A 26,978-nucleotide genomic window follows, 5' to 3' on the forward strand; every position below is an offset into this window, starting at 1 on the left:
TGACCTAAATGAGGAAATCTACATGAACATCCCTCCGGGAGTTGAAGGGGACACATGTAACAAGGTGTGCAAGCTGAAAAAAGCCATTTATGGGTTAAAACAATCTCCTAGAGCATGGTTTGACAGATTTACAAAAGTCATGAAGGAATCTGGGTATAATCAAAGCCAAGGTGACCACACTCTTTTCATTAAACATTCAGCTGCAGGGGGAGTGACTGCTCTTTCAGTCTATGTGGACGACATCATAGTCTGGAAATGATGAGAAAGAGAAGCATGAATTGAAGCTGAGACTAGTAAAAGAATTTGAAATCAAGGAACTGGGGAAATTGAAGTACTTCCTCGGTTTTGAGGTGGCATATTCCACACAGAGAATCTTCATCTCTCAGTAAAAGTACGTGATTGATTTATTGACAGAAACAGGGAAGATTGGGTGTAAGTCAATCGCTACGCCAATAGATCCAAACCATAAGTTGGGAGAAGCTAAAGAAGAACCAACTGAGGATAAAAGAATGTACCAAAGATTGGTTGACAGACTCATATACCTTGCTCACACTCGACCAGACATAGCATATTCTGTAAGTATGATCAGTCAATTCATGCATGATCCTACAGGATATTGTACTTTTCTTGGAGGTAACCTAGTAACATGAAAGAGCAAGAAGCAGAATGTAGTGGCAAGGTCATCTGCAGAATCAAAACTCAGGGCTATTGCTCAAGGATTATGTGAATTACTGTGGTTGAGAATCATCTTGGATGATTTAAGAATCCCATGGGAGAGTCCTATGAGCTCTACTGTGACAACAAGTCTGCCATAAATAGAGCTCATAATCCTATACAACATGATAGGACAAAGCATATTGAGATTGATAGACATTTCATCAAAGAAAAACTGGAGGAAGGATTAGTGTGTATGTCCTATGTTCCATCAGAAAGACAATTAGCCGCTGTTCTAACAAAGGGGCTGAACAGTTCAAGTTGCCATGATCTTATATCCAAGCTGGGAATGGAAGACATCTATTCCTCAGCTTGAGGGGGAGTGTCGAGATGTGACTGAGATGGAAATAAAGTTGTGAGAATTAATTCTAATTTCCTAATTAAGGAAATTAGAATTAATTGGTAAATCCCTTAAATTAAGGGAATTAGAATAAATTTGTAATCCCTTAAATTAAGGGAATTAATTAAATAGTTTCCTAGTTTTTCTCTCTTTTTTATCTCTTATATAATACTTTGTATGATCAATTCAAAGGGGAGATAAGTACAAATTTCTATTTGGTTTTTCCACACTACTCTACATATTTTGTAGTATTTTCCTTGGCATTTCAAACATCAATGGAATTTGGGCAACCAATGACATCGGAAACTATAATCTATTAAACAACGCAATGATAGTCATTGTTAGAAGGTACCTGGTTGTATTTGAGCTCACATAGGAGGCTGCATCAAGCAGTAAGTGTCAACAACTTCCTGCTTGGACGTATCTCCTTGCCACCTATGCAGATTTGGAAATGACTATGACACTATAGTCCTCATTCCTCAATGCCAAGGAACTTTGGATATCTAATCATGGAAATTTAGGCGACCTGTGCTATTATTAAGTTATGCTCGAGCTTTGCCTTGATTGAAGAGATTGATGCTAATTTGAAAGATATGCTAGACTCTATAAGGATGATTCAACATGAGGTGATGCTAACAAGCATCAGATGAGATAAATATCATTCAATTGTTGGTATAGGAGTTTCACATTAGAGTGTTGTACATCTTGAGGAAAAAGAAGATGAGTATGAGGAGATAGAGAAAGAAACCATGATTTGAATCTAGTAATTGAAAAGAGAGTAAGAATGGTGGTTAAGATGGAATAGATTGTAGCTAAGATTATATTAGCCTTAGATTATGTTTTGCGAAACTACTAATTCGTTGTAGTTAAAAGATAATCTATTTATTAAGAAAATTGAACTTTTGGTATGGACTTGTAGACTCGTAGTATTTATTTATTTATTTTAATATGTTGATTGCCACTTAATCTCGTGAGATAATATTTATAATGCATAAAATTAGCTTATAAGAGATATATCAACTTTTTTTTAATGCTTTGCTCGAGCATGCTTAATGTCTCCGACATTGAGCAACCACATCTACGTGATTCGGGATCTCTTGATACTGTTGACAACGATTGCCACCTTTCTAGGTCCCTGGCTGGTGTGATGGAATACCAAAAGTTGTTAGGGAAGTTGTAGAAGGGATAGCGGGAGTGGGAGGATGTAGGATGGTGAAAAATCAGCGTGCTCATGGGCTAGACAGAAAACTGGAGGTGGCAAAATTGCAAATTTGTGCTGTAACCAGCAATTGGAAGCGCGTTTGACTGCTGTTTAACGGAAAACGATGAGCAAACGGCGAACCACTTGAGCATTCCAGAGAGCATAATACATAAACTCGAAAAGCAATAATTCCAAATAGCCTAATAATCATTTATGTAAAAATCTCCTAATAGGAAATACCTAATTATAAGTTAATGAAATAAGAAAAAGGAAATAAGGAAAAAGGAAATAAGGAAATAAGAAATAAATAAAAAACAGTAGGGTTCCCATGCAAATTACAAATCGGACAAGAACTTACATGTTTTGTCCTCCCTCGATAGCATGAGTTCCGTGATATGTGGAACCGCGGATCGATAACATGAGTTCCAGCGTCCGGGAATTCCAGTTCTCGCTCTTCGGAAATATCCAGATCTTGATAGAATGGTGACAAGTTGGCAACATTAAAAGTGACTGGAATATTGTAGTCTCTTGTTAAGTCAATATTATAGACATTGTCATTCATCTTCTTTGCAATCCGGAATGGACTATCAGCTCCAGGCTTTAGCTTCCCTAATTAACATTTAGGAAATTATTCCATCAATCTGATCTAGACCATATTGCCTAACTTGAAAACCGTAGCTTTCTTGAGCTTGTTAGCTTGTTTCTGCTACTTAGTGCTATGCTTGAAAATTTCTTTCTTAACCTGCTCATGTAGGATTTGAATGTCCTTGATTCGAACCTCGACATCTATGCTAAGCTTAGTAGCTGATAATAGGACTAACTCCAAGGGTTCCGCCCGTACACAATCTCAAAGCGGTTGTGGCTGGTGGATTGACTAGTAGAATGATTATAGGTAAAATCCACCTGAGGAAGAACCAATTCCTACTGTTTGATGTGTTTTCTCACAAATCATCTATTAAGGTCTTCCAAACTGTGGGTTACAACCTCGATCTGCCCATTTGTTGGAGGACGAGCTGTTGAACTGAACTGAAGCTTTGTATGTAACTTGCCCTATAAAGTCCTCCAAAAGCAGTTGAGAAATTTTACATCCTTTTCCAAAGTGATGCTCTGTGGTGTTTTATGAAGACGAATAACCTCCTTGAAATACAAGTGCAATATGTGACGTGGGACAATCTGTGTCTTTTTAGAAAAATGTTCTACCACAACCATGGGAAATCCTTACTCCATTGTGTCCGAGATAAGCTCACCACTAAATTCATGTTCATGTCCAACTTGGGTACCTCTGAGATGGAAGGGGGAGTGTATAACTTGATATTCTACTATTGAATCTTAGCCAAATGACATACCCAAAATTGTCTGACGTGCCTCTTCACATCTCATGCTATTTTGTGCCAGTAAAAGTTCTCTTTTACGAAGGATAGGGTCTTATCTCTACTAAAATGTTATGTTATTCTCCCATTGTGAGACTCCTATAAAATACTCTCTTCGAGTGAACTCCAAGAAAAAACACAATCTATTTTGAAAAATAGCATCCACCAGGGCTGTGTTATTGCTCAGTTGGCTTATCCTGGCATTGCATCCAAATGTCCTGGAAATCCTTGTCAGTTGTAAACAAGTCTTTCAACACCTTAAAACCAACAACCGTTGACTGCATTGTAGTGTGTAATAATGGTGACAGAACAATGCATTGCCTACTTTGTTATGACTGCCTATTTTATTTTTGAGTACAAAATAGAATGAAGAAAGAAATTTCACCACCCATGAGGCATGTATACCCTTTAACTTTTTCTAACTACAAGAATCTCAAGGCGTCGTGATCATTGTAGAGAGTAAATTCATTGTCCATCAGTTAATGAATTCAGTGAGAGCCCTTTTGATATCTTAAAATTCTTTGTCATAGGTAGAGTAATTTTTTCCTGGAATCATTTAATTTTTAACTGGAGAAAGCAATATGGCGCCTTCATTGACTTAGCACAGCTCCAATTTCCACATCAGAGGAATCACACTCTACATTAAATACTTGATTGAAATCTGGAAGGGCGAGAACGGGGGCTTGGGTCACCTGTTTCTTCAAAGTATCAAAACTAGCCTATAATCTTCTGAGCATACGAATTTATCTGACTTAAGAATCTTCGTCAAAGTTGTCGCAATCGAGCTGAAATTCCTGATAAACCTCATATTAAAAGAAGTTGGATTATGAAACTGGCTTGCTTGATTAAGTCACTGTGGTTTGGCCCTAGCTATAATAGCCCCAATCTTCGTTGAGTCCATCTCAATGTTGGTAGTTGAAATGATGTATCCCAAAAAAGCACATATGCGATGTAAGAAAATGACACTTTTTTAGATGAACATATAGCTGCTCTATTCAAAGAACCTCAAAGAATTGACGCAAATGTTGTAAGTGCTCTCCTCTGAACTGCTATTCACCAGGATATGATCAAAGTACGCAACCACAAATTTTCCAATGAAGGCAAGAAAAATCAGGTTCATCAGCCGCATGAAAGTACTTGGGGCGTTGGACAACCAAAAGACATGACCATTCACTCATACAGTCCATCTTGTGTCTTAAGGTCATCTTCGACTCTTCCCCTCATCTCATCCTAATCTTTTGGTAGCCATTGTGCAAATCAATCTTGGTGAAAACACTAGCTCTATGCAACTGATCAAGTAAATTGTCCAATCTAGGAATAGGAAATTTGTGATCTTATTCACAATCTTGCTATCTATGCACATGCGTCATGTTCCATTTTTTTGGCACAATCACAACACATGGACTCATGCTCTCGCGTACTAATTTTCGGGCCATCAGATCCTCAATCTAGTTTTGTAGCTCCTCATATTCTACTGGTTGCATTTGATAAGCTGATTGGTTGGAAAGCATTGATCCTATAATAAGTTCTATAGCATGTTGAGTCTCTCGCAAATGTGACAATCAAGGTGGCATACTGTCCATCAAGGTATCCTTAAACTCTTCTAGTAATGATCACATTGTCTTGGCTGTTTTTCTCTTCCGTCTCATTACCTTATAGCATCACGAAGACTAATCCCATTGACGCCCATCTCTTTGCCTGTAGAAGGTAGCACGAGGTACGATGGCTCCAATCTTCGTCTACGTGTTCATCATTATTGACTCATTTAATGTCAAAAGTACAATACATTTCTCATCCTCATTAAAGTTGTATTTGTGGTCGTTATGAATTGTACCTCTGTCGTGCTGCCAAGATCGGCCTAGCAGAATATGACATGCATCCATAGGGGCGACATCTCACCAAACTTGATATTACAGCTTGTCACCAATTGAAAATTTCACCAAATATTTTTTTTAAAACACATATCTTGTTTTCCTTTTTCAACCTAGTAAGAGTATAACTGTGAGTTCTTCTGTATAGAGAAACTCCATTTATCCACAATCTGTGTAGATATCATATTTTCACAATTACCTGAATCTGTTATGAGGCTGTCTTCCTCTTTACAGTAAAATGAGTATAACATATGTTATGTCGGAGCCACTACTCATCCCTCTTAGGCTCGATCTAGAGAACTTGTCGAACCTTAACCATCTCACCATCATCTGTAGTTGATACTCTTCATTTTGTTCATCAGGATGTTTTTACTCTTGGCCTCCGCCATTGCACCTTGCTCAATAAAAGAAATCACTCATGTTCGGACAGTTGGATACAATATGCCCGTAATCATGACATTTGAAACACTTTCTGACTGGAAATATTTTGGTGTTGTTGGCCAGAGACATTAGTCCTCTTTTCTACATTTATTGTTTTCTCTTCATGAGCAGTAGGTCTGGGTACTTTTGTCTGCGTGCTCTTGCTACCTGATCTAGTGGTCGGATCCTGTTTGAAGGATGGTGTGGGCTAATATTGTGTTATTTTTCCTCCATCTTCAAGACGAGGGTATGGATTTCATGTAACATTTCATAGGGCTGCAATCAGACTACATTGTCAATAGACGATCTTAATCCCCCAAGATAGCGGGCTATGGTGCTCTCATCGGGCTCCACTTGTTCACATTTTATTTCGCATAAGTTGCTCGAACTCAGCTGTGTACTCCTTTACTGGAAGAATTTTCTACTATAAATGGCGAAGTTTTAAGGACATATCCTATCTGTAATATGCTGGTAGATACTTACGTTGCATCTTCGTTTTCATCTTGGAGTAGAGACCTTTTCCCTCATGCTGGTGTAGGAACTTTTAAGTTTTCTCACCATAGTGACACATTTTTTTTCAACATGATGGCGACAAGTGTTACCCTTCTGTCAGGTAGAACATCCTTTTATTTGAAGACCCGTTCCGTTGTTTGAAGCCACTTAATGAATTCATAAGGGTCCATGCAGCCTATCAAGTATGGTAAGTCTACATTAATGCAATATCATATTCTCCCCTCTGATACTTAATTCCGAATGAACGCACTATCGATGCTTTGCCACTTGAAACTTCTTGGTGGAAATGATTTTTTTCTTCTCTTTTATTCGTGTGGTCGCTGTTGTTGTGGGTGATTTCTCCATTCCATTTTTTTTCAAGATCAATGGATCTTTGTTGCAATTAGATAGTATCCTGGTGCATGTCTTCCTTGTTAATTTCCCGAGCACTTTTTTGAGGGGGTTTCCTTTGCGGCGTGACATCTTATTCTTTCAACTGGATATTCAGCTTGCTCCGATTCCAAATAACATTGTTCTAGCATCCCTAGAAAGTATGACGGAACACCAAAAATTGTTAGGGAAGTTGTACCGGGAACGGGAGAATGTAGGGAGGTGAAAAATCAGCGTGCATTGGGGCTGGATGGCGAACTAGAGGTGGCAAAGTTGCGAATTTCTGCTGTAACCAGCTGTTGGAAGCGCGTTTGACGGCTGTTCGACGGAAAAAGCGAGCAAAAGGCGAATCGGCGAGGTATAGATGTCGAGGGAGATCCACCACCTATTCCTGGGCAAGTTATAGGAATCCTACTTGTTAAAGGAATAGGCTATACCACTCCAGAGAGTATAAATTATAGAAAATTTCTTCATATATATAAATTCAAAAAACTAAAAATCCAAACATCCCAATATACATTAATAAAAGTCTCATAATAGGAAATGCCTAATTATAAACTAGAGAATTGGAAATAAGGAAAAATAAAATAAGGAAATATGGAATAAATAGAAAACGACAAGGTTTCTGGGCAAATCACAAATCAGACGGGAACTTTCCCATTTCGTCCTCCCGAGATATGCAAAATTGTGGTTGTCCCACACACAGGAATTCCTGCTCCCGCGCTAACGATGCTTTAAATTTAAGCATACTAGCCGAAAAAATAGGCATGCCCAAAAATTTGCCAATGATTTAATTGAACCAACCAATATAGTATGGTGGTTGTCCACTAAATCTGAACTATAAATTACACTCATTTATTTAGATTATATGTTGATAAATTGACACCGTAATTCGTCACACAACTAATGGAAAACAAATAATAATGAATTCCAATAGGAAATTATAACAAAACAATTTCGAAATCTGAAATTGCAATAAACAACAACACAACAATAGCCCTAGGGTTTAATCGAGGGTACAAGTGGTGTTGGCTGGTGGTTGGTCTTCCAGAGATGTTGCAAAGGGAAGGCTAGTGGTCTGGGATGTGGGACGGCAACGTGGGAAGGATGATAGTTGCAAGGGGAGGTGAGGAATTGCCGAGACAAAAATTGGACTTGCTACTATATAGACAACAAATGGAACTGCTAGACTATAGAACGTAGGAGAACTATGAACTTCCCACCCTTTATGAATGAGTAAGTGTTCTTGAACCCATCATTTTGAGCCCTACGATTAAACTATCGCAGTCTCCCCAACAACATGTGATAAGCATTCATGGGTACAACATCACGCCACACCTAATCTTGCAGTTGGTCCCTAATAGTAAATTTCACAAGGCATCTCCTGTTAATGCAACTCTGTTCTTCTTGAAAAAAGTCGGGAATTTTATTGTGAATGTCTTTGACTAGGGAGACTCAACTTATCCATCATCTAGTATTTCCTTTGATGATAAGTCTGCACACATCCTTTTACAATGCAACGAGTGTAAAAAATGTTGTGGCGAAATCCTGCTCCCCTCTCGTAGCCTCAATCTGAAGGACTCTTTGAGCCACAAGCATGTCGAACTCATCAGCTGGAAGCTGGTGCTCTTTCACATCCTCACTATCTTCTATGTCACCAGTACCACTGTCCACTTCTTCTACTTCTCCCTGCTCGGTGCAAGAAACAACTCTGGTAGTAGGCCAACTGGAAGCAATGTGTTCAAATCTATGACATCTGAAACACTTCCTTGAGGGCACTATATTGGGTGTAGTGCTCGTCTACAGCTTCTCACTCTGATCAGCTCTATCTTTTTCTATACATTTTTCATATTTTCCTCAGGTGCACTTTTTTTGGCTCCTATTGTGGCTGAGTGTATGAATGATAGCGGGGTCCTAATTTTCTTATGTTATTTCTCCTCCTTTAGTGCTAAGGTCTAAACATCACCCAAAGACTGATACAACTATAATTAGACAACATTGTTGTTGGTTGGCTTCAGGCATCCCAAACATCAGACTATATTGTGCTCCTCTTTGCCTGTCAACTCACATTTCTGCATGATTTGCGCAAACTCTAAAGTGAATGACACCTCCCTCTACTGTAGGTGATGAAGCTTCAAGAGCATGTCCTGGAGGTAGTGTGGGGGTATGTACTTCCTTTGCATCTCCTTCATCTTCTCCCACATAGTGATCTTGTTCTGACCTTCTCTCCGTTTCTCTTTTCAGATTCTCGCGCCACAAAGAGACACTTTTCTTCAGCTTTATGGCATCAAGCTTCACTCTCCTACCAACTAACACCTAATTGTACTAAAAATCTCTCTCAATCGTCTGCAAACATTCAATGAAGTCATCCAAATTCATTCGTCCCTCAAAATCTGGTAAGTCTACATTCACTTGTCTCTATTTACTCAAAAAGTTATTCCATCCATCAACTTTCTCTGATACTGAATCCCAAAGTGTTGTTGTCTACTTCCTATTCATTGGAATCATTCCTACGAAAGGGTGTCGGATTTTCCTCCCTCCTCTCGAATCTCTCTATCACAATAGACGGTGATCTCTCAATGGGTTCTTTCTTCAATTTCGGCAAACCTTTGCTTAAGTCGGTGGATTTGTCAATGCATCTCTTCCATGGTAAGTTCCTGAACGGCTTCCGACATTTATTGCCTCGATGGCATGGCTAGGGTTTTGGTTTGGGAGTTGAAAGGGGGTGTATTGGGCTGATTTAGGGCGGTGGAAAAACATTTTAGAGTGATTGATTTGAAAAATCGGCTAGGAGGAATAATTTTGGGTGGAGTTTGGGTTAGCTATTAGATTTTAGTACCTTAGGATGGAAATAGGGTTAACCTGGCTTTGATACCAAATGATATTATAATTCATCTCACAACTAAAGGGAAATAAATATTTTTGTTGAATTCAAATAAGAAATTACGACAAGACAATATGAAAATATGAAATTGCAACAAACAACACAATACTAGCCCTAGAGTTTAATCTCGCGTGTAAGTGGTGTCGGCTAGGAGTTAGGCCTTTGGAGAGGTAGCAAAGGGGAGGTTAGTTGGCTGGAATGTGAGGCGGAAACAAGGGAAATATACCAGTAGCAAGGGGAGGTGAGGAACTGTCGAAATAGTAAATGAACTTGCTATCCTGGGCAGCGGCATTAGCGAAATGGGGGCGGAAACAACAGAAATCAAATGTTTGCTTTCCTGGTGTTAGCAACAAGGAAAGGGGGGTTGGGAGCGATGACGGTGAAGATGCGGGGCGGTTTGGAATGGCGGCAACATAGGTGGAGCGATGAGGGAAAGGAAGCAGTTGTAGGAATGGAAAGGGTATCAGAAGGATAAAACACCGTCTCAGGAATGAGATAAAATTGGAGCACCACTCAGAACCCTTGGATACAACCCTATAAGGGAAAAGGGAAAGGCCGATGACTATCCTGGAACGAACAAAAAAAAATACTAACAGAAGCAGGAACGCCATACTTGGCACAGAGGAACTCAGTCCCGCGCGACCGTGTCAAGTGCCGCACGCGACCGGCTTGGTCCCATGGGAGAAGGATCGAGCGGCCTTTGTGCATGGTTCCGTCCTATTTGGAGCGGGGCCATCTCCTCTTTACCCTAAGATTGTATATGTTATTTGTTGTGTTTAGGTCAGTTTTACTTCATATTGTCTGCTATCGGCTTTTTTATCCCTTGTTAGGGCTGTATCCAAGGACAAATGGTGCTCTGACTATATCCTGCTCTAAGGTGGTGATTATCTTTTCATTTTCCTTCCTCTTTTGCATTCTCTTGTTTGCTACCACACCTTCCAACAATCCGCTACCTGTTGTCTAGTCGTACCAACTGCCGCACACTCCACAACCCCTGCCCACTGTCCAGCCGTACCAATCCAGTTCTAGCTTGTTGTCGCACCTGCCTTAGCCTTAAGCATGCTATCTAACCAATAAAAAACCTCTGCTTGCTGTCGTTACACCTCTCTACCACCTTCGATCCTCGCCCTAAGGGATCTTTTGTGTTTGTATCGTTTTCCTATTTTCAAGTATCTTTGTTTATAATCCCTTTTGAATCTCAACAATAATATTCTCATTCCGTTGTGATTTTGGGTTAACTTCGGTATCACTAGCTCTTGACACCGACAAAAATGAATAAATAGACCTAAGATAACTAGGAGTGGACTCCTCTCGAAAAAGAGAGGCGCTACTTTTCAGCTTAGGGTCGTCCAGGCCTTCCTCACAAGGCCTGGACCTAATTGGTCCATGCATGCAGACGGGCATGAGATGCCCGCATCACAAATGCTTGTTAGACAAATTGACGTAAAGTATCACTTGACCATATAGACCTGATCAAATCGCAACTTGTAAAATGGAGAGCAGTCCTGTATGAGAGTGAAAATCTTTTATTTTATGCTGTTTGTTAAACGTGAGTGAATCCAAATTTTAGCTAAATATTATAAGCTCATGGAATCTGATCTCCCAGGGAATCTGCTGTTGGTGTAATATGTGAAATACAGTTTTATTTTAATCTCTACCATTTATGGGCTAAAAGGAACAATGTTATTTAGTTTAAACGATATTCTATAGAATTTTATGGGGTAACTTTTTTTAATGTGTTGCAATCTTTTCTTTTTTTGATGATCAATTATTTTGGCCCAAATGTGCTCAGGTCTCATAACCGTTTGCCTATCATGATTTTTTTTTATTTATCAGAAACAGTATGGGTGGTAGTAGTGAATGGGATAACCGTATGATGGATACATTGAAAAATTTTGATCTCAGCAGTCCAGAGGTCAAACAGCAATTTGGTAAGACATGATTAGACACAATCTTTATCTTCTGAACTGTTCATTTTTATTTACATTGTATTATTAAAGCTAAATTATTATTTTTTTGTTTCTTCTTATGATAATAAAAATTGTTTCATTTACTTGGTGCTGCTTCATTGCTTGTTTAAATATCTTTAAATTTCTGTTCTCATGTTGTGAGGTGTCCTGGAGCTTAAATTTAGTGCTTTTTGGTTGTAATCTGATATCTAGTTACTGCCTCGTGTATAATCTAACTTGTGCCCGGCGCTTAGACTTGAAATTCTGGTAAAAAACAACATTTTATGAATTTAGACCATTTTCTCTTTTAGTATTTGTCATTTTAACTTCGTAGTTCTCAGTTGATATTTTCATTAAATAACTTAATTTGTATCCCAAATTTTTTAGTATATCTGTGCAACTTAAAACAGAATCTCAAATGCTTTCTGTGGCTGTTGGATTTTAGATATAACTTGGTCTTGCTCTTACATAAAATTTTGCACATGCAATTAATCTTATATTATGAGAAAATTGCCAAAATAGTCCCTGAACTATTTGTATATTGCCATCTTTATCCCATCAGTCTAATATGTTCAATTTAGTCACTTAACTACGTAAATATGATCTAACATGGCTCTTCTGTTGAAATATTTGTGATCAAATTGTATGAGTCAATGGACTATTTGTAATCAGATTTGGGGAGCAAAGTTATTAAATTAGACATAATAGATTGTCTGAGAACTATTTCATTCTTTTTCTCATCATGATTTATTTGAGTATCGTCTTAGATCAGCCCTTCTTCAAACCCTACATTAGCTCGAGCTCCGTGCATTAGGCATGCTAATTTATCTGGCTGTCATTTTCAGGCATATGTTGATACTGTTCATTAGAAATCATTACCAATTATTTGGTGATGGTGCCACAGCAAAGCTTCTGCTGTAATTTATTACACTATTGGTATCTGCGGCTATTTCTAATTGCCATTTCCCATGCAGATCAGGTAGGCTTGACTCCTGAAGAGGTTATTTCTAAAATTATGGCAAATCCTGACGTCGCTTTGGCATTTCAAAACCCTAAAGTGCAAGCCGCAATCATGGATGTATGATACTGTTCTAGCTGATAATCTTCCATCAATTTTCAAGATACACTTTCTGACTTGTGTTTTTCCCTTTCACAGTGCTCTCAGAATCCTCTCAGCATTGCAAAGTATCAAAATGACAAGGAGGTGAGGCTCGTGCTACATAAGACAAGTGTTCATTACTTGAAATTTTCTGAATAAATGTTTCTTTTAGATAGGTTGGAGCATTTACTGTAGTTTATAGAATTCATTCTGACCCCCTCATGCTTAGCCGGCCTTAGTGGCGAAACAACTACTGTATTACTAGATTATAGCATCTGGTAGAAAGACCAGCAGTGTTATATAATTTGTTAGAAACAGGAGCGTAGTCTTTATTTTGGATAAACTATTTTCATTAAACTTTGTTAAACTTCTTTCGTATAGAGCCCAACAAACAGATCTACTAAGTCATTCAGAAGCTATTCAAAATGCATACTAATTTGGTGTGGGGGTTCCAATTTTTATAAGAGTTGGCATACATTCATTTGTGAAACTGAGGTGGCATGTTACTTGAGAAGGAAGCTTTGAGTGATGGACGCAGTAAACCCACAATCAGGTTAACTCAATTGGCAAAACCAGAATGAAACTAAATTGAGACTATTTTCATGCCTATTTAGTCTAATATTCATTCATGATCTAATTTATTTTATTGTTTATTTGATTAATTTTATCAGGTTTAGCTATCCTCGTTGGATAATATTATATTTAAATTTGTGTGTAATAATATGATTATATTTATTTTTAAATAGGATTATATTTTAATTAAAATTCTTTGGCGATCAATAAATATGAATTGGGCATTTGGATTCAACTTTATTTTCTAAAGATTGAATGAGTGTAAATCATTTGTGTGCCTAATTGAGTGTTCTCGCTTTGGATTCATGTCTTGTAAGCGGATCTCCTCATCTACCCCTTTCCAATCAATTGGTGTCAGATCCATTATCTTGATTGCTCTAGAATTTTTTCTCAACTTGCAGAGCTCGTTTATGACCTAATTCTATACTTGAAACATTAAAGTTGAATAATAAGAGATTTGATGAATAATACTATTGAAGAATATGAATGGTCAAGTACAATCAAATAGATGACGATTTTTGCGTTTAGCAAGAATATTCTGTTGAGTCATTATAAAAAATAAGATTTTTGATGCATGATACTATTGCTATAATAGAAGCTTTGAATTTGAGATTGCATAAATTCTAGAGCTTTGTTATGACTTGAAGTTTTGATTTATGTAGCGTTAAAATTTTATTTCCTTACAAAAAAATTGAAAAACATGCAGAACATTCAAGTGATAGTTCAGCATGTAGACCAATGTTATCTTAGAATAATCATTAATGAACATGAAAAGAAATACTTAAATTCTTGGTAAGGATAGAGCTATAAACTGAAATATTGGAGTAAATAAACTTAGATTTTGAATGTTAAAGGTAAAGGATGGAAGGACATATAAAATTGTTTACACCGGCATGAAGGACGGAGACATGACGTTGATCTCTATTGTTGGGAAGATATAATCCCCACAATATGGAGTAATGTTGGATGAGAGAATGGAAGGAATATAAGCGGTTGAAGAGAGAGCAGAAGTTATTTAAGTGACGGAAGAGATGATCAAGTAGTAGACTCCGCCAGCTTTTAGCATATAAGTTAATCTTTTTATTTTTATTTTTTGGGTTGAGATTCTACATTACATAATAATATGCATAAAATGTTATTGAATAATTATGGATCTTTATAAGATAGCGAATATATAATAACTTGAAAGAAAAGTATGGGACTAAGAAACATTGAAAGTGACAGATTTGAAATGATGTACAATGCTCTTTTCCGAAACTTGAGAAAGGGGAAACTTAAGAAACAATAATTGGTGATAGAGATGAAAATAATTGGTAATTAGCTATCATATGTGAAACATGTAGAGCAGTAAAGGAGCAACTGAATTTCTCCTAACAGCATTTAAGTGAACGATTACTGGATTTGTTATAAGGGCGAGGATAAAAAGTGTTAACTTTCACGATTACATGTGTGTTTGGTTCTTCTGGCACTTATGAATTCCCTTACTTCCCCTGAAGACAACTGACACAATTGATTGATCAATAGTCATAGTGTGAGGAGTTGAGAGATTAGTGATGCGAAGAACTTGGTAGAGATGATTGCAGTATTAGGGATTATGGAGGTTTCCTTTAATCGAGATTGCACATCTCTTGTGGAGGAATACGGATCAGAGATAAAATTGACTACAAATTTTTTTTTTTCTTGTTTTAATCAAATAACTGGCTTAGTCGTGATGGGCGGAATTAAAGTAACTTCATCTCATTTGCCTTTTGTAAGTGCTGTAGTATTTTTGGATCTGCAAATTATTTTTTTTGAGTAGGGAAGATCTCAAGGAAAAGAGTGTAAATATGAGATGTATTATTTTCCTGAAAGTTGATGGGGGAAATGAAGGAACTTGCACATCTCCTTGAGTTATAAAACGTTACAGTTGAGGCTACTGCAAATCAAAGGCTAGCAAGTACATCAAGATGATATGGTTGGAAGCTTGCAGTTTGGAATCTTGATGGCATTACCACAATCTAGAGAGAATCACACTAAGATGAGCTTTTCGTAACCAAAAAATGAAATGCCATCGTTCATAGATGTTAATTTCATCATTATACCTAATTGTAATACAAATAATGAAGGATTATTTTGAGTCTTTAAGAGAGGATTATGAGGCCAGGACACTGTTGAGAGAAAAGTGTCAAGAAGAGATTTGGCAAGCTTAGTAGAACCATTAGGATTGGATGCAATCAACTGTTTCTGTTAGCAAGAAAGCACTTGTGTCACGAGATTCAATACAAGTGTATGGCTATGGGTGAAAATTGGGAGGTGTGTTTGCTATTGGTAGAAGCAGGTGGCATATTTACGGTTGCATGCTAGCATACAATGATCGATAAAGTCAGCATTGTGAATTGGAGCCATGGCGTTGGGGTGCAAGGCTAGAGCAGGTTACATTCAAGAAAGAGAGAGTGTCTGTGTAGGCTTGGCTGGAATGGAGTGTTCATTGCTTGAATCGGAGCATCATAGCATGAGCGGGTTGCAACTAGGTGTTAACATGCTAAATACGAATCATGTTGGGTATAACAAAGTGGTTGATGGGTTATATGTGGATTAAGTGACAATCAGGAAGAACGGAAATCAGACGGCTAAATTAGGAGTTTTCTATAATTAGTAGCTTCCTTATTTAAATTATTTCCAATATATTTATTTTGATTTATTTCCCTTTTAGCTGAATATTTAGATTAGGAATATGTATTATTAAGTTATCTAAAATAGATTATGCAGAATATTCTATGCTTAAAATAGATAGTAAGATTATTGTTTAATGGAATGAAAGCAAAGGGAAAAGGCATGCTTATTCAGAATTGAACCTATTTTTCCTCAAAACTTTGACATGGTATCAGAACCAAATTTTTTTCCTAAGCACCGATAGTTGTTGGAGGACCAACAAGACTCCTTTCTCACCGGCCTTCTTGCGGGAAGGGAGGAGCTATTTCTCCGCCTTCGATTCGCCTTCTACCGCTTCATCCCGTGCTGCGTTGTCCTTCTTCAATCTTCGACTACGACTACGACTACGTTTTCTCCCTTTCGTGTTTGGGTTCGCTGGCTGGTGCTCCTTCTCGACTATGCTGCTTTATTCTCAAATCTGATATAATATTAGAGCCATAACTCTAACCGTAGAGGTTCCTTATCCTGTCACCAGCAAGCTTCCAGCACTTGCTGTTTTTTTCCTATCAGCTGCAGAACAACAACTGTGTTTCTCCTATCTGCCGCTTTCTTTGTTCAGCCGCAACATGTATCTGTTCTCGCTGTTGATTTCCGGTTCTAGGTAGCCGCAAGGTAATGCAATTGATTTTTTGCTGTTATTCCAGGCTGTTTTGTCGGTTGTTGATTTCCAGCAGTTATTTTCAACCGTTAGCCTTCTCTGAGCACTGCAGCTTTCCTGAGCACTGTAGTTGGCTTTTTCTGCAAGCTTTCCCACCTGCCTTCCTTATTGATCCTTCCCGTTGGGTTAGGCGCCTACCTCCCAGATTTTTTGCAGTCTGGCTACCAACTTTTCTGCAGCTTTCCTACATCTTTCCTACAACCATCTTGGAACCTCCCTGCAGCCTTCTTGCAGTTTTCCTGCATCTTTCCTGCAGTTTTCTTGCATCTTCTTGCAGTTTTTTTTGCATCTTTCATGTAGCATTATTGCAACTTTCTTGCTGCTTTCATGCAATTATCAGTCAGTCGATGACTTACAAATTCATCAATGTCTCGAAATTGAGGTCAGCCCTCGTCCATGTCGCCTCGGACCGAGCACTCCACTCGTGTTCTGTCACCAACACAACCACACTCGAGACAAGTGTTGGAAACTTAATGGCTTCGGCATCTCGGCTTCAGCACTTTTGGCGTGAAGATCAGGGAACAAATCTTCCTCGTCGTTGCAGGAAGAAGCAATAGCATTTGGATTGTATAACATGACGCGAATCCTACTTGTGGCCTATTATCAGTAGTATTTGGATCAGGACATGGATCCTACTTGTAGGCTATGATCGATAACATCTGGATCGTGTTACTGGATCATATTTGTGGGCTATGATCGACAGCATTTGGATCATGTAACTGGAAGCAGATCCTTCTTGTTGCTATGATTTGAATTTCTAGACGACAATGATAAAAGATTTCTTGCTTATCTTTGCTCAAATCATGTTATGAGAGTTGTCTCTGAGACTTCGACATTCTCGGTTTCGACACCTTCGGCTTCAGCACTCACGACACTCACGACTTGAGGATTGTTGGTCCCATAAAAGTTTACTGTTGGCAAATTGATTTTTCCTGATCAGTCAACATCAATTTGAGGGGGGATATTAATCAGGAAGGACGTAAATCAGAGAGCTAAATTAGGAGTTTTCTAATTAGGAGCTTCTTTAATTAAATTTTTTCCAATATTTTTATTCTGATTTATTTCCCTTTTAGTTGAATATTTAGATTAGGGATATATATTATTAAGTTACCTAAAATATATTATACAGAATATTTTATACCTAAAATAGATTGTAAGATTATTATTTAATGAAATGAAAACAAAGTGAAAATGCATCGAGCCTATTCAGAATTCAGCCTATTTTTTTCAAAATTTTGACATTAAGAACATATGTATGGATGCCCATTAAGTTTGTTTATAGAGTAGGATTAGGAGGGTGGAAGACTAGGGTGGGAATTTGTATTTGCACAAGTAAGTTGAAAAAGGATTTTCTGTGTTTTGCTTGTTGAATGTAGGAGCCTTATTATAGGTGTACATGATGAATACAAAACAAAACTAATGAAAATGTTGACAATTATGGGTATGCAAATCTGTTTCTCCCTAGTAAGATATTCTAATATAACTCTTCATAATATTTTTTTTTCATGATATGTATTATACACCAATATTGATATTATCATTGCAAATTAAAGTGGCTTAAGTATTACATAGTGCTTCAATCATTTATCTTTAGCCATATAAGAGCTAATGTGATTTGGTGACATCCGAAGACTTGCGTTCCCATTTAGAAGGCTGGAGTTGAAAACCCTGGAATTATTATGTTTAGTTAAGCTATGGCAATCACAACAGTAGGCATGCCCAACATCGATTTGTGGTCCCCTCTGTCAAGGATTTTGATTAATTGCCTTGGTGCCTTATTTGCTCATGGCCTTACATTCTTGTTCTTAAGTGTCGTGTTTCTCTTTTTGCCAACTTCTTATTTGCATATGCCATTTGCAAAGAGGGTGACAAACATTTATGTTGGACCTCAAGATAATTGATGAATAGAGGCATGTGTATCATGGACTCGCTTGTCTACTCACACTTTAGCATATCATTGGAAGAAGAGTTCAATCAATAATAAGAAAAGTAACATAAAATTTTCATATAAAAGGGCCTAACGACCATAAAAAGTTTTAAATCAATATGGTTCAAAATAATGTCTTAATAAAAAAATTTGGTCTTATTCTCGTAACCTTATTTGTAAAAGTAGGGATTAATTCTTCATATTCAATTTGTACTATTGATGCTTGAATTATGTTAGAATGCGAAACAAATTTATCTACGAAAGAATTGGTGTAGCTATAGTTGCATACAAAATTAGTATGAGTCGTCTTTGATGGTTTGGTCACATTAAATGTTGACAATTTGATGATCAGATTAGGAGAGTAGATGTTTTAGATTCAACTTATGTTAAGAAAGGAAGAGGTAGACCTAAAAAAACTTCGGCATATTATATAAAAAAATGATGTTAATCTATTGGAATTAAATGAAAATATGATACTCAATAGAACATAATTGAGAAAGAAGATTCATGTAGCCAATCCCACCTAGTGGGATAAAGGCTTGTTCTTGTTGTTATTGATGATGATGTTCGAATTATGTTAGGCCATTGAAGTGCTCTTGTTGTAGGTCAAAAATATGTATGGGGATCTGTGCATGCGGAGTTCCTCCCTCTTCCTCCTGGCCGGCTTGGTTATATATGCAAAAAGGTTTTAGTTAAATGGTTGTTGTAGTGCTAGGGATAGGTTTCCTCCATTATTACTTGGAGTTTATTGGTTCAGATCAAGGGAAAAACCTCTCTTGCAATGCAGCGGTAAATTTATGTACATTTATCTTTTATGGTCCAATGTAAACAGGAGCTTCATGCATTAGTACCCTCTGCTTTATGAAAATGATCCTTAGTTCTCAATTCAATCAGGAAGACTTGAACTCATTTAAATGAATTTGATGATTGCAATTGGCTCAATCTAAGTCACACTCAAGCCCTGTTGATGATTTTTTTGAGGGCAACCGAACACAAATGGTCTGTTTCTTAATTTTGTGATTTTGGGAAAAAATTTGGAAGGTATTCTGGTCAAAGGTCGAATTAGATGTTTTTCATAGCTATTTGACTAGCTTTGACATCAGTATAATCCACACAACTAATCGATTAAAATTCATATTTCACTTGTCTTCAAGTAAATGCAAATTATAATACTAGTCCTGCCAAATTTGATCTGGATCCATTGATTTTTTTCTCTTTGAAGCAGAAGCTCATTAATTTTGTGCATTTCTTCGTGCAACTTGGGTCATTTTCAGGCAATCTGGTTTATTGTGCTAGTGACTCTTAGTTAACTTTCTCTTGTGAGCTTAAGCTTTCTGCTTTCACCATTTTTTTTGTTGACAAAGAACAGTGCTTCTCTGCAAGAATAATTGTTCCCCACTTCACTATTCTGTGATTTTGAAATCTGGACATTGTGTTTCTCTTCATACACACAAGAGGGAGAAAAAGTGTCAAAATGGTATCCTGCCTGTTTATTAGGGGGCCATTTTAGTTCTAGAGTCTATAAAAGTGTCAATCAGTCCCATGAAGAACTATTTTAGCTCCTTTTAAAAGAATATGGGAAATAATTTGACACAGTTATAGGCTTCGAAACTCAAGAGACTATTTTGACACTTTACCAAATTCTCACCAAAATAATTGTTGCTTCTCAGGTCATGGATGTATTCACCAAGATTTCAGAACTCTTTCCTGGAGTGTCTGGTAGCCTCTAAAACCTCCTCTGCTTGCTTCCCAAAAATTCCGAAGACGTGCGTGATGATCATTTTGCTTAGCCTGAGTGGTAAGAACTGGTTTTCACTTCATCCAATTTTATCTCAGATCACAAACCTTGACTATTGATTTGTCGCAATACGTCTATATTGTAGCCCAAACAAATGTGCTCGTACTTTGAAAGATAACAATTCGTGAGGCTTGGTTTTGTAGGGAGTGGATATAGTGTTGATTAGTGTTGTGACACAATGTCTGTGTGAGGCAGTTTGTGATGGATTAAACATGAAAAAGAGCAAGCAAATGCAAGCGTATTGTAATAGTTTGTACACAGTTTTAGAGGTGCTGCTCAGAGCCGTTTGGATACATTAATATTATGAGGATTTATATAAACCCCCCAAATTTTATGTATTTATTTATTTAACACATTTAGATATTTATTTATATCATGCTGAAATCTTGAATGAACATTTTACATGCGTACCACTTAACTCATATATATTTACACATATAGCCCCTCAGTTTTATTTTTCTTACATTTCTACCATTCAAATCTTTCATATCACATAAAAAATATCACCATTTGAATAAAAAATAAATAAAAAATAAATAAAAAATAAAATGCACGCACACAACAATCAGTTTTAGCCGTGCACGTACATACTAATTGTAGGTCCACACACGGTTAGTCACACACGCATGCTCGGGCAAGCACAAACACCAATTATAAGGCAGTCAGTTCGCGAAGGTCTTTATCGCTATCGGTATCTTTGGTTTGGTTACGGAAAAATTACAGGGCCATATGACTTAGATTAGTACTGATAGAATTGTCATATCCTACGGAGTTCAAGTCTAATTATGTAATGTTTTATCTTCTTGAAAGCCTGATTGCGATGAAGGGATATTTATAGGAATTGGGTTGAGATATTCACTAGTTTACATAATAGGAGGTTCTTTCTTCTTTAAATATCATCAAATTTTCTGGAAATAGTGCTGTAAAAGTTTATATTTCAAGATCTATCATAAATATATTATAAAGTATTTTTCTGGAAAAATCACGACTAGCTTTTACAAATTATTGCATTTTGACAGGCCTTATTTTGAAAATGAATTAAACAAAAATTTATAGTTGAAAAGAACTGAGATAATTGTATGTAAAATAGAAGCATAAGGGCCCGTTTGGGGCAGCTTATAAGTGCGGCGGGGGTTTGGGAATAGGTGAAAACGACGCCTAACCGTTTGGTCTGTGTGTATGTTTATCGCGTTTGTGTTTTTTACACTAAATGTAGGCCGCGGGTCGACTCCGTGTTTTAAAATAAACTGTTTATTTTGAAACGCACAAGATGCCCCAAACAAACCCTGAAGTTATAAAAACTGTTTCAAATGCAGGCTTAAACAAATATCCAAACTAATTTCGTGAAAACTGTTTAGAAGTAGCTAGATAGGGTTCCTGAAACTAGTTTCATTGAAGTGAGTGGTTTGTTTTTTTTTTCTTTCACTCACTTATGAAATCAGTTTTAATATTATTGAGCAAGAGTTTCATCCTTACCATTATTTCGTTAATTTAAAACATTTTATATGCTTCATCTTATAACTATATTAAAACAGCTTTCTTAAACTTTATTTAATATATGAGAAGAGAAAAAGAGGGGAGAGAGAGAGAGAGAGAGAGAGAGAGAGAGAGAGAGATACATAAAGAAGGGAGGTTATATGAGGCTAAAAAGATAAGCGAATGTTGTTATTAATTTTTTTCCCATAGTACATTACATTGGGGCGTATTTATAAAAGCATTACATGGCAAAGTGGTAGTGTAGCATAAGGAAATAATAGACATTTTACATTTATTGAATACTAGTATGAAAGCATATTTTAGGGCAACAGAATCCCAAAACTATCACAAGCACTTTAATCTAAAGTAGGAGGCGGCCCGGGAGAGCAAACTGGAGAGCTAGTAAAAGCTCGGAGACGAAGGTAAAATATGAACTTTTGGTGAGAGATGAAGGGTTCCTTTTACCTGCCCTTCAAGATAATTAAGGTTTGTGATCATTAGCATGCAGGTAAGATTTTGATGGTGTTTAATAGCTAAAGGTTTTGTGAAAAATTATGTTTTTTAATCCTCAATCATGAAATGTTGGAGATGTATGTACTTGAGCTTTAGATGATCTCTGATAAAACAATAGTCTACTTTTATGTGTTTTGTTCGAGCATGGACGACCAGATTGTGCGGTAGAGCAATGATTGTGCGCTAGAGCAATTCTACTCAGATTGTGTAATATTGTGGGAGGTGACCGTTGGTTGGTAACTTATTGTAGTTGTCGTCTTAGCTAGATGATTTCAATTTGGGTAAGTAGTTAAAGCTCTGTACTAAGCAAGCTTTTGTAGATGATCGTGCCATCATAGGTTGTTTCTTTACTGGCCATGAAATGAGATTGGCTCCAAGGTAGATGCAAAATTCAAAGGAGGATTTTCAGTTAGTATTGTCACTAGCTCAGTCTGTGTCTACATATACACTTAAATAAAAAGCACTATAGATGATGGGAAGGCCACAATTGGATATATTTTTTAAGTATCTCAAAAGTCTTTTAATATTGATTAGAGTGATTGGGTTGTGCATGTGTTTACTTAAATAATTTACAATGAAAGTGATGTCAGGTGAGTAACAACGAGATATTATAGTGATCTTATAATTTGTCGATACATATTTGCGTTTGGTCATGGGTATGTGTGTCTGTATGGTTATGTCGATGAGTGGAAAGAGGAGTTAAAATAGGTTTAACTTGGTACATTTTTGTTTTGTGCAACAAGTTAATTATTCATTGGGTTGATTAAAAAAATTCCTTTTGAAGTGGTTGTATTTGTAAACCAAAAAAAAAGTGAGATGAGACCTAAATGTTTTAAATTAAACTGATTGCTAATAGTGTGAATTAGATATTGATAGCAGTAGTGGAGTTTGTAGTAATTAATATAAATCAACATGTAATAATAAATAGATACAATGCTTATTATGATGATAAATAAGCAAAGACGGATCAGCAATACTTAGAATAAATTTTTTAATATACAAGAAATTACAAAAAGTAGAGTACCATTGTATGGTGCTTATTTAAGACCATATATAACTTTTCGTGATTTGCAAACATAATGAGAATGGTTGTCAGTAAATCTAGAGGGTTTTGTCAAAAAAAACTTTTTTATCAAGTTTCTATGTAAAAAAGCGTTAAAGATTTATAGTTTCTAAATTTTCCAGTGTTTAGTATAGGTTAAAGTGATCAAATGAATCATGGGAGATTTTGCAATCGGACTAAAAGTTTCCAGATAGTCTACTCCATGTTGTTATGAAAATCTTAAGGCTTTGTATCTGGTTATTAAGCCATTTGCACGACATTTTATTCTGAAAGTTCCTTTACACTCTAATATATTTTGACTTGTTGGAGGTGGAGCAAGTGACTATATGCATTGCTGGTGTAAGGCGATAAACTTTTCAGACATTGCTTGTCGCCAATGTAACTGTTGAACGACTTGTTTGTAAGTATTTGGTGCTTTTGTGGAAGAGGTAATATATTGACAATAAAGAACTCGTATTTCTTTTAAACTGCCTGTTTGACATCTAGTAACCATGTGATGTTGTTTGGGTTGTGATGTAATGGGAGGATTGTGTGTGTGTTCAAGTGGCTAGTGTACCACTTTTTGTGGTAATGCATGTGGTGTTTCTGTTTGTACATTGAAATTATCCACATAAGGATTTGAATGGAATGAGTAGGTCTTGTGGTGTGATGAATATTGGGTGTTGGGAGAATCAGTAAGGGATTGTGGACGAGTGTGTGAATGGAAATGTTGAGTAGAAGGAATGGAGGTGGTGTTAGAGAGGAGAGTTGATGTGGATAAAGTAGATATGGTAATAATAGAGTAATCTGAGTAGAATTATCAGGAGTGAACAGTTGAGATGATTCCTTGAACAGAAAATAATCTTCAATAAATACAACATTTTGTGAGAAAGGAGTTTGTTAGCCTGAATATCAAAACACTAGTAACCGGTGGTATGATTGTATCAAAAAAATATATGTTGTGGGGTTTTTAGAGAGGGCTTGTGTGAAATATTATGCTATTGACAGAGACAACATATACAATAAAAGGTTCTAAGATTGACATTAAGGTTTAGTATTGTGTAAAGAGAGATTTTCTTTGAGTGTTGGTAGAGAGGAGTCTATTTATTAGGTAATTAGTAGTTTATAAAGTTTCCATCTAAAATTTGATAGGAAGATTAACAAAATTGAGAAGAGTTTTATCAGTTTTTACTAAATGTCTGTTTTTCTTTTCGACAATAATATTTTGTTCAGGAGTATGTGAACAATTGAATTGATGCTTGATACTGTGATCTTGTCGATAAAGTCAAAGTTCATTTGATATATATTATCCTCAGACATCGGTTCTCAAGTATTTATTTATTCATTTTTTGTTGAGAATGATCTTTAATCTTTTTATGCATATAAATAAAGTGTGGTGTGGTTTCAAATTTATGTCTTAGAGATGCACCAACAAAAATGAGAAAATGAATCATTGAAAGTGACACAATATTTGTATTTTTCAATAGAAGAATGAGGAAAAGGTTCACAAATGTCTGTGTGCAATATTTCTAATTTATTATATATAGTAGAACTACAAGAAACAAGTAGTGAATGACTCTTATTTTAATAACAATCATGACATGATGGAGAAGTTAGAGGTACTTTGGTGAGAATGAAAGTGAGAGATCATTGAGATGACTTTGTAGTGAGTGTGCCCCAATCTTTGATTCCTTATATTTGAGCTTTTGATAGTGTTGGTGGCTATGATATGACATAATACTTGATCAGCTGCTCCAGTAAGAAGAATTTTCTTAGTTGTTAAGTTTTGAATGTAAAACTGATTAGCATTAAAGATAACATGATGATTGTTGTATTTTTAAGCTTGGTGACAGATATAAGATTTTGATAAAGCTTATGAACACCAAAGAAAGGAGAAAGTTTAAGCGTGTTGTTTAGTGTCGAAAGAATGTTGTCCCCAGCATGGGTGATTTTAGAATTTTGGTTATTTCCATTAGCCATTTGATCATAATCATTGTAAATAGATGGTTGTTGTAAATTAGTCATATGAGTTCTGCGGTAGACTGTTACTCTGGTATCTAGAACCCATTCTTATAGTTGGGTATTGAGAATGTCTTTTGTCAATCGAGAAAGGCAATGATACAATTTATTAATATGAGTTTTGCATATAAATTTCTTGAAACTTGACAAATTTTGCGTAATCAAAATTATTTTAAATAGCTTATCACATGGTTATCTTTTTCCTTTAAGAAGTGAATATCAATGATTAAAAAAAACAAAAAACTCAGCATTATTATTATTTCTGATGTCAGGAATCAGAGTCAGGGTTGAAGATATAAATCTACTTTATTTGTGATAGTGTGCAACTCAAGTGTTGATGATAATAGATGACAAAGTTAGTGGATATCGATGGTGTAAGTGATTTTATAAGCCATAACATATGTCGATGAAGAATGTTAGTCTTATAAAGTGATGAAGTGTGTTGAAGACATATAGTCTCAAAGTTAATATTAGGTGCTAAAGATGATTGGCATCAAATTAGTTGGGTTATAATGATTGAGAGATTTTAGTCGGGAGATGACAACCAAGTAGATGCGATTATGTAATGATGGTCAAGTGATTGTAGTTGGGTAATGATGAACAAGAAATTTTAGTTTGGTGATGATGATTGGACATTCATAATCAGATGATAGTGGTTGGATGACCTATTAAAGCGATGGTCGAGAAAGTGTAGCTTAGTGATGGGGATCACATACTATGGGTTGGGTGATGGTGATAAGGATGATTGTAGTTGAATAACAACAGTTGGGTGATTATAATTGAGGGACTGTGATTTAGTGGTAGGAAAATATATTTGCAACTAAGTGTTTGACCATAATGGTTAGGTGGCAGTGATATGAAGATGACAATTGGATGGTAATGATCAGGCGATGAACAAGCAATAAATGATGGAGGTTTGCTGATGATAGTCAAAAGTTGTGGTTAGGCAATGATGATTTGATGAAGATGGCGGCAGTCTAATAATAACAGCTAAACGTGAGAGATTGGGTAGCAATTATTTAGTTATGATAGTCAAGGGACAAGGGTTTGACAATGGTGTTCGAGTGTTGGTGGTTCTAATAAAGGTTAAACGTGAAAGTGGTTAAATAATGATTGTTTGAAGATATAAGTTTACATAACGATAGTTCAAAAATGGTGCTCTTATGATAGTGATCATAATGCAAAAATGTGACATGAATTATCTGGTGATTGTAGTTTGATGGTGGTGATCTTATAATAGCAGTTTGGCCATTCTTATCAGATGCATGTATTTGATAATAGTGGTTGCGTGGTGTGATTTAAAGATGATAGTTAAGGTGTTAGTCGATAAAGATGATCTGATGATTGCAATTAATTTGACCCATAAGTGCAGGATTTTTTGTTTCTTTCCAATTAATATGGAAATTTAAAAGCTTAAAGTTAAAATTGCCAATCATCCAATTCATTTTGAATGATTACATTACTTTTTTTCTTCAAAATCAAAATGATTTAAGAAGAAAAAATTGGTAAAATTTGTTGCAATCGTTTAAAATGTTTCATTATATATATATA

General features: G+C 36.3%; 1 protein-coding gene across 2 annotated transcripts in view; it reads left to right on the forward strand.

Annotated features, from left to right (window-relative positions):
• LOC110023090 (protein TIC 40, chloroplastic-like) overlaps nucleotides 1-20,527 on the forward strand; it is a 74,148-nt gene extending 53,621 nt beyond the window's left edge. For both annotated transcript variants that reach the window (XM_020722320.1, XM_020722326.1), the window contains exons 11-15: nucleotides 11,519-11,613; nucleotides 12,606-12,709; nucleotides 12,788-12,835; nucleotides 20,250-20,377; nucleotides 20,463-20,527. In XM_020722320.1, the coding sequence (XP_020577979.1) occupies nucleotides 11,519-11,613; nucleotides 12,606-12,709; nucleotides 12,788-12,835; nucleotides 20,250-20,309 (307 nt within the window). In that variant the 3' untranslated portion in view covers nucleotides 20,310-20,377; nucleotides 20,463-20,527. The remainder of the gene's footprint in view (nucleotides 1-11,518; nucleotides 11,614-12,605; nucleotides 12,710-12,787; nucleotides 12,836-20,249; nucleotides 20,378-20,462) is intronic.
• The last annotated feature ends 6,451 nt before the right edge of the window (nucleotides 20,528-26,978 follow it).

Source organism: Phalaenopsis equestris, unplaced genomic scaffold (genome assembly GCF_001263595.1).
Source record: "Phalaenopsis equestris unplaced genomic scaffold, ASM126359v1 Scaffold000002, whole genome shotgun sequence".
Taxonomy (NCBI): domain Eukaryota; kingdom Viridiplantae; phylum Streptophyta; class Magnoliopsida; order Asparagales; family Orchidaceae; genus Phalaenopsis; species Phalaenopsis equestris.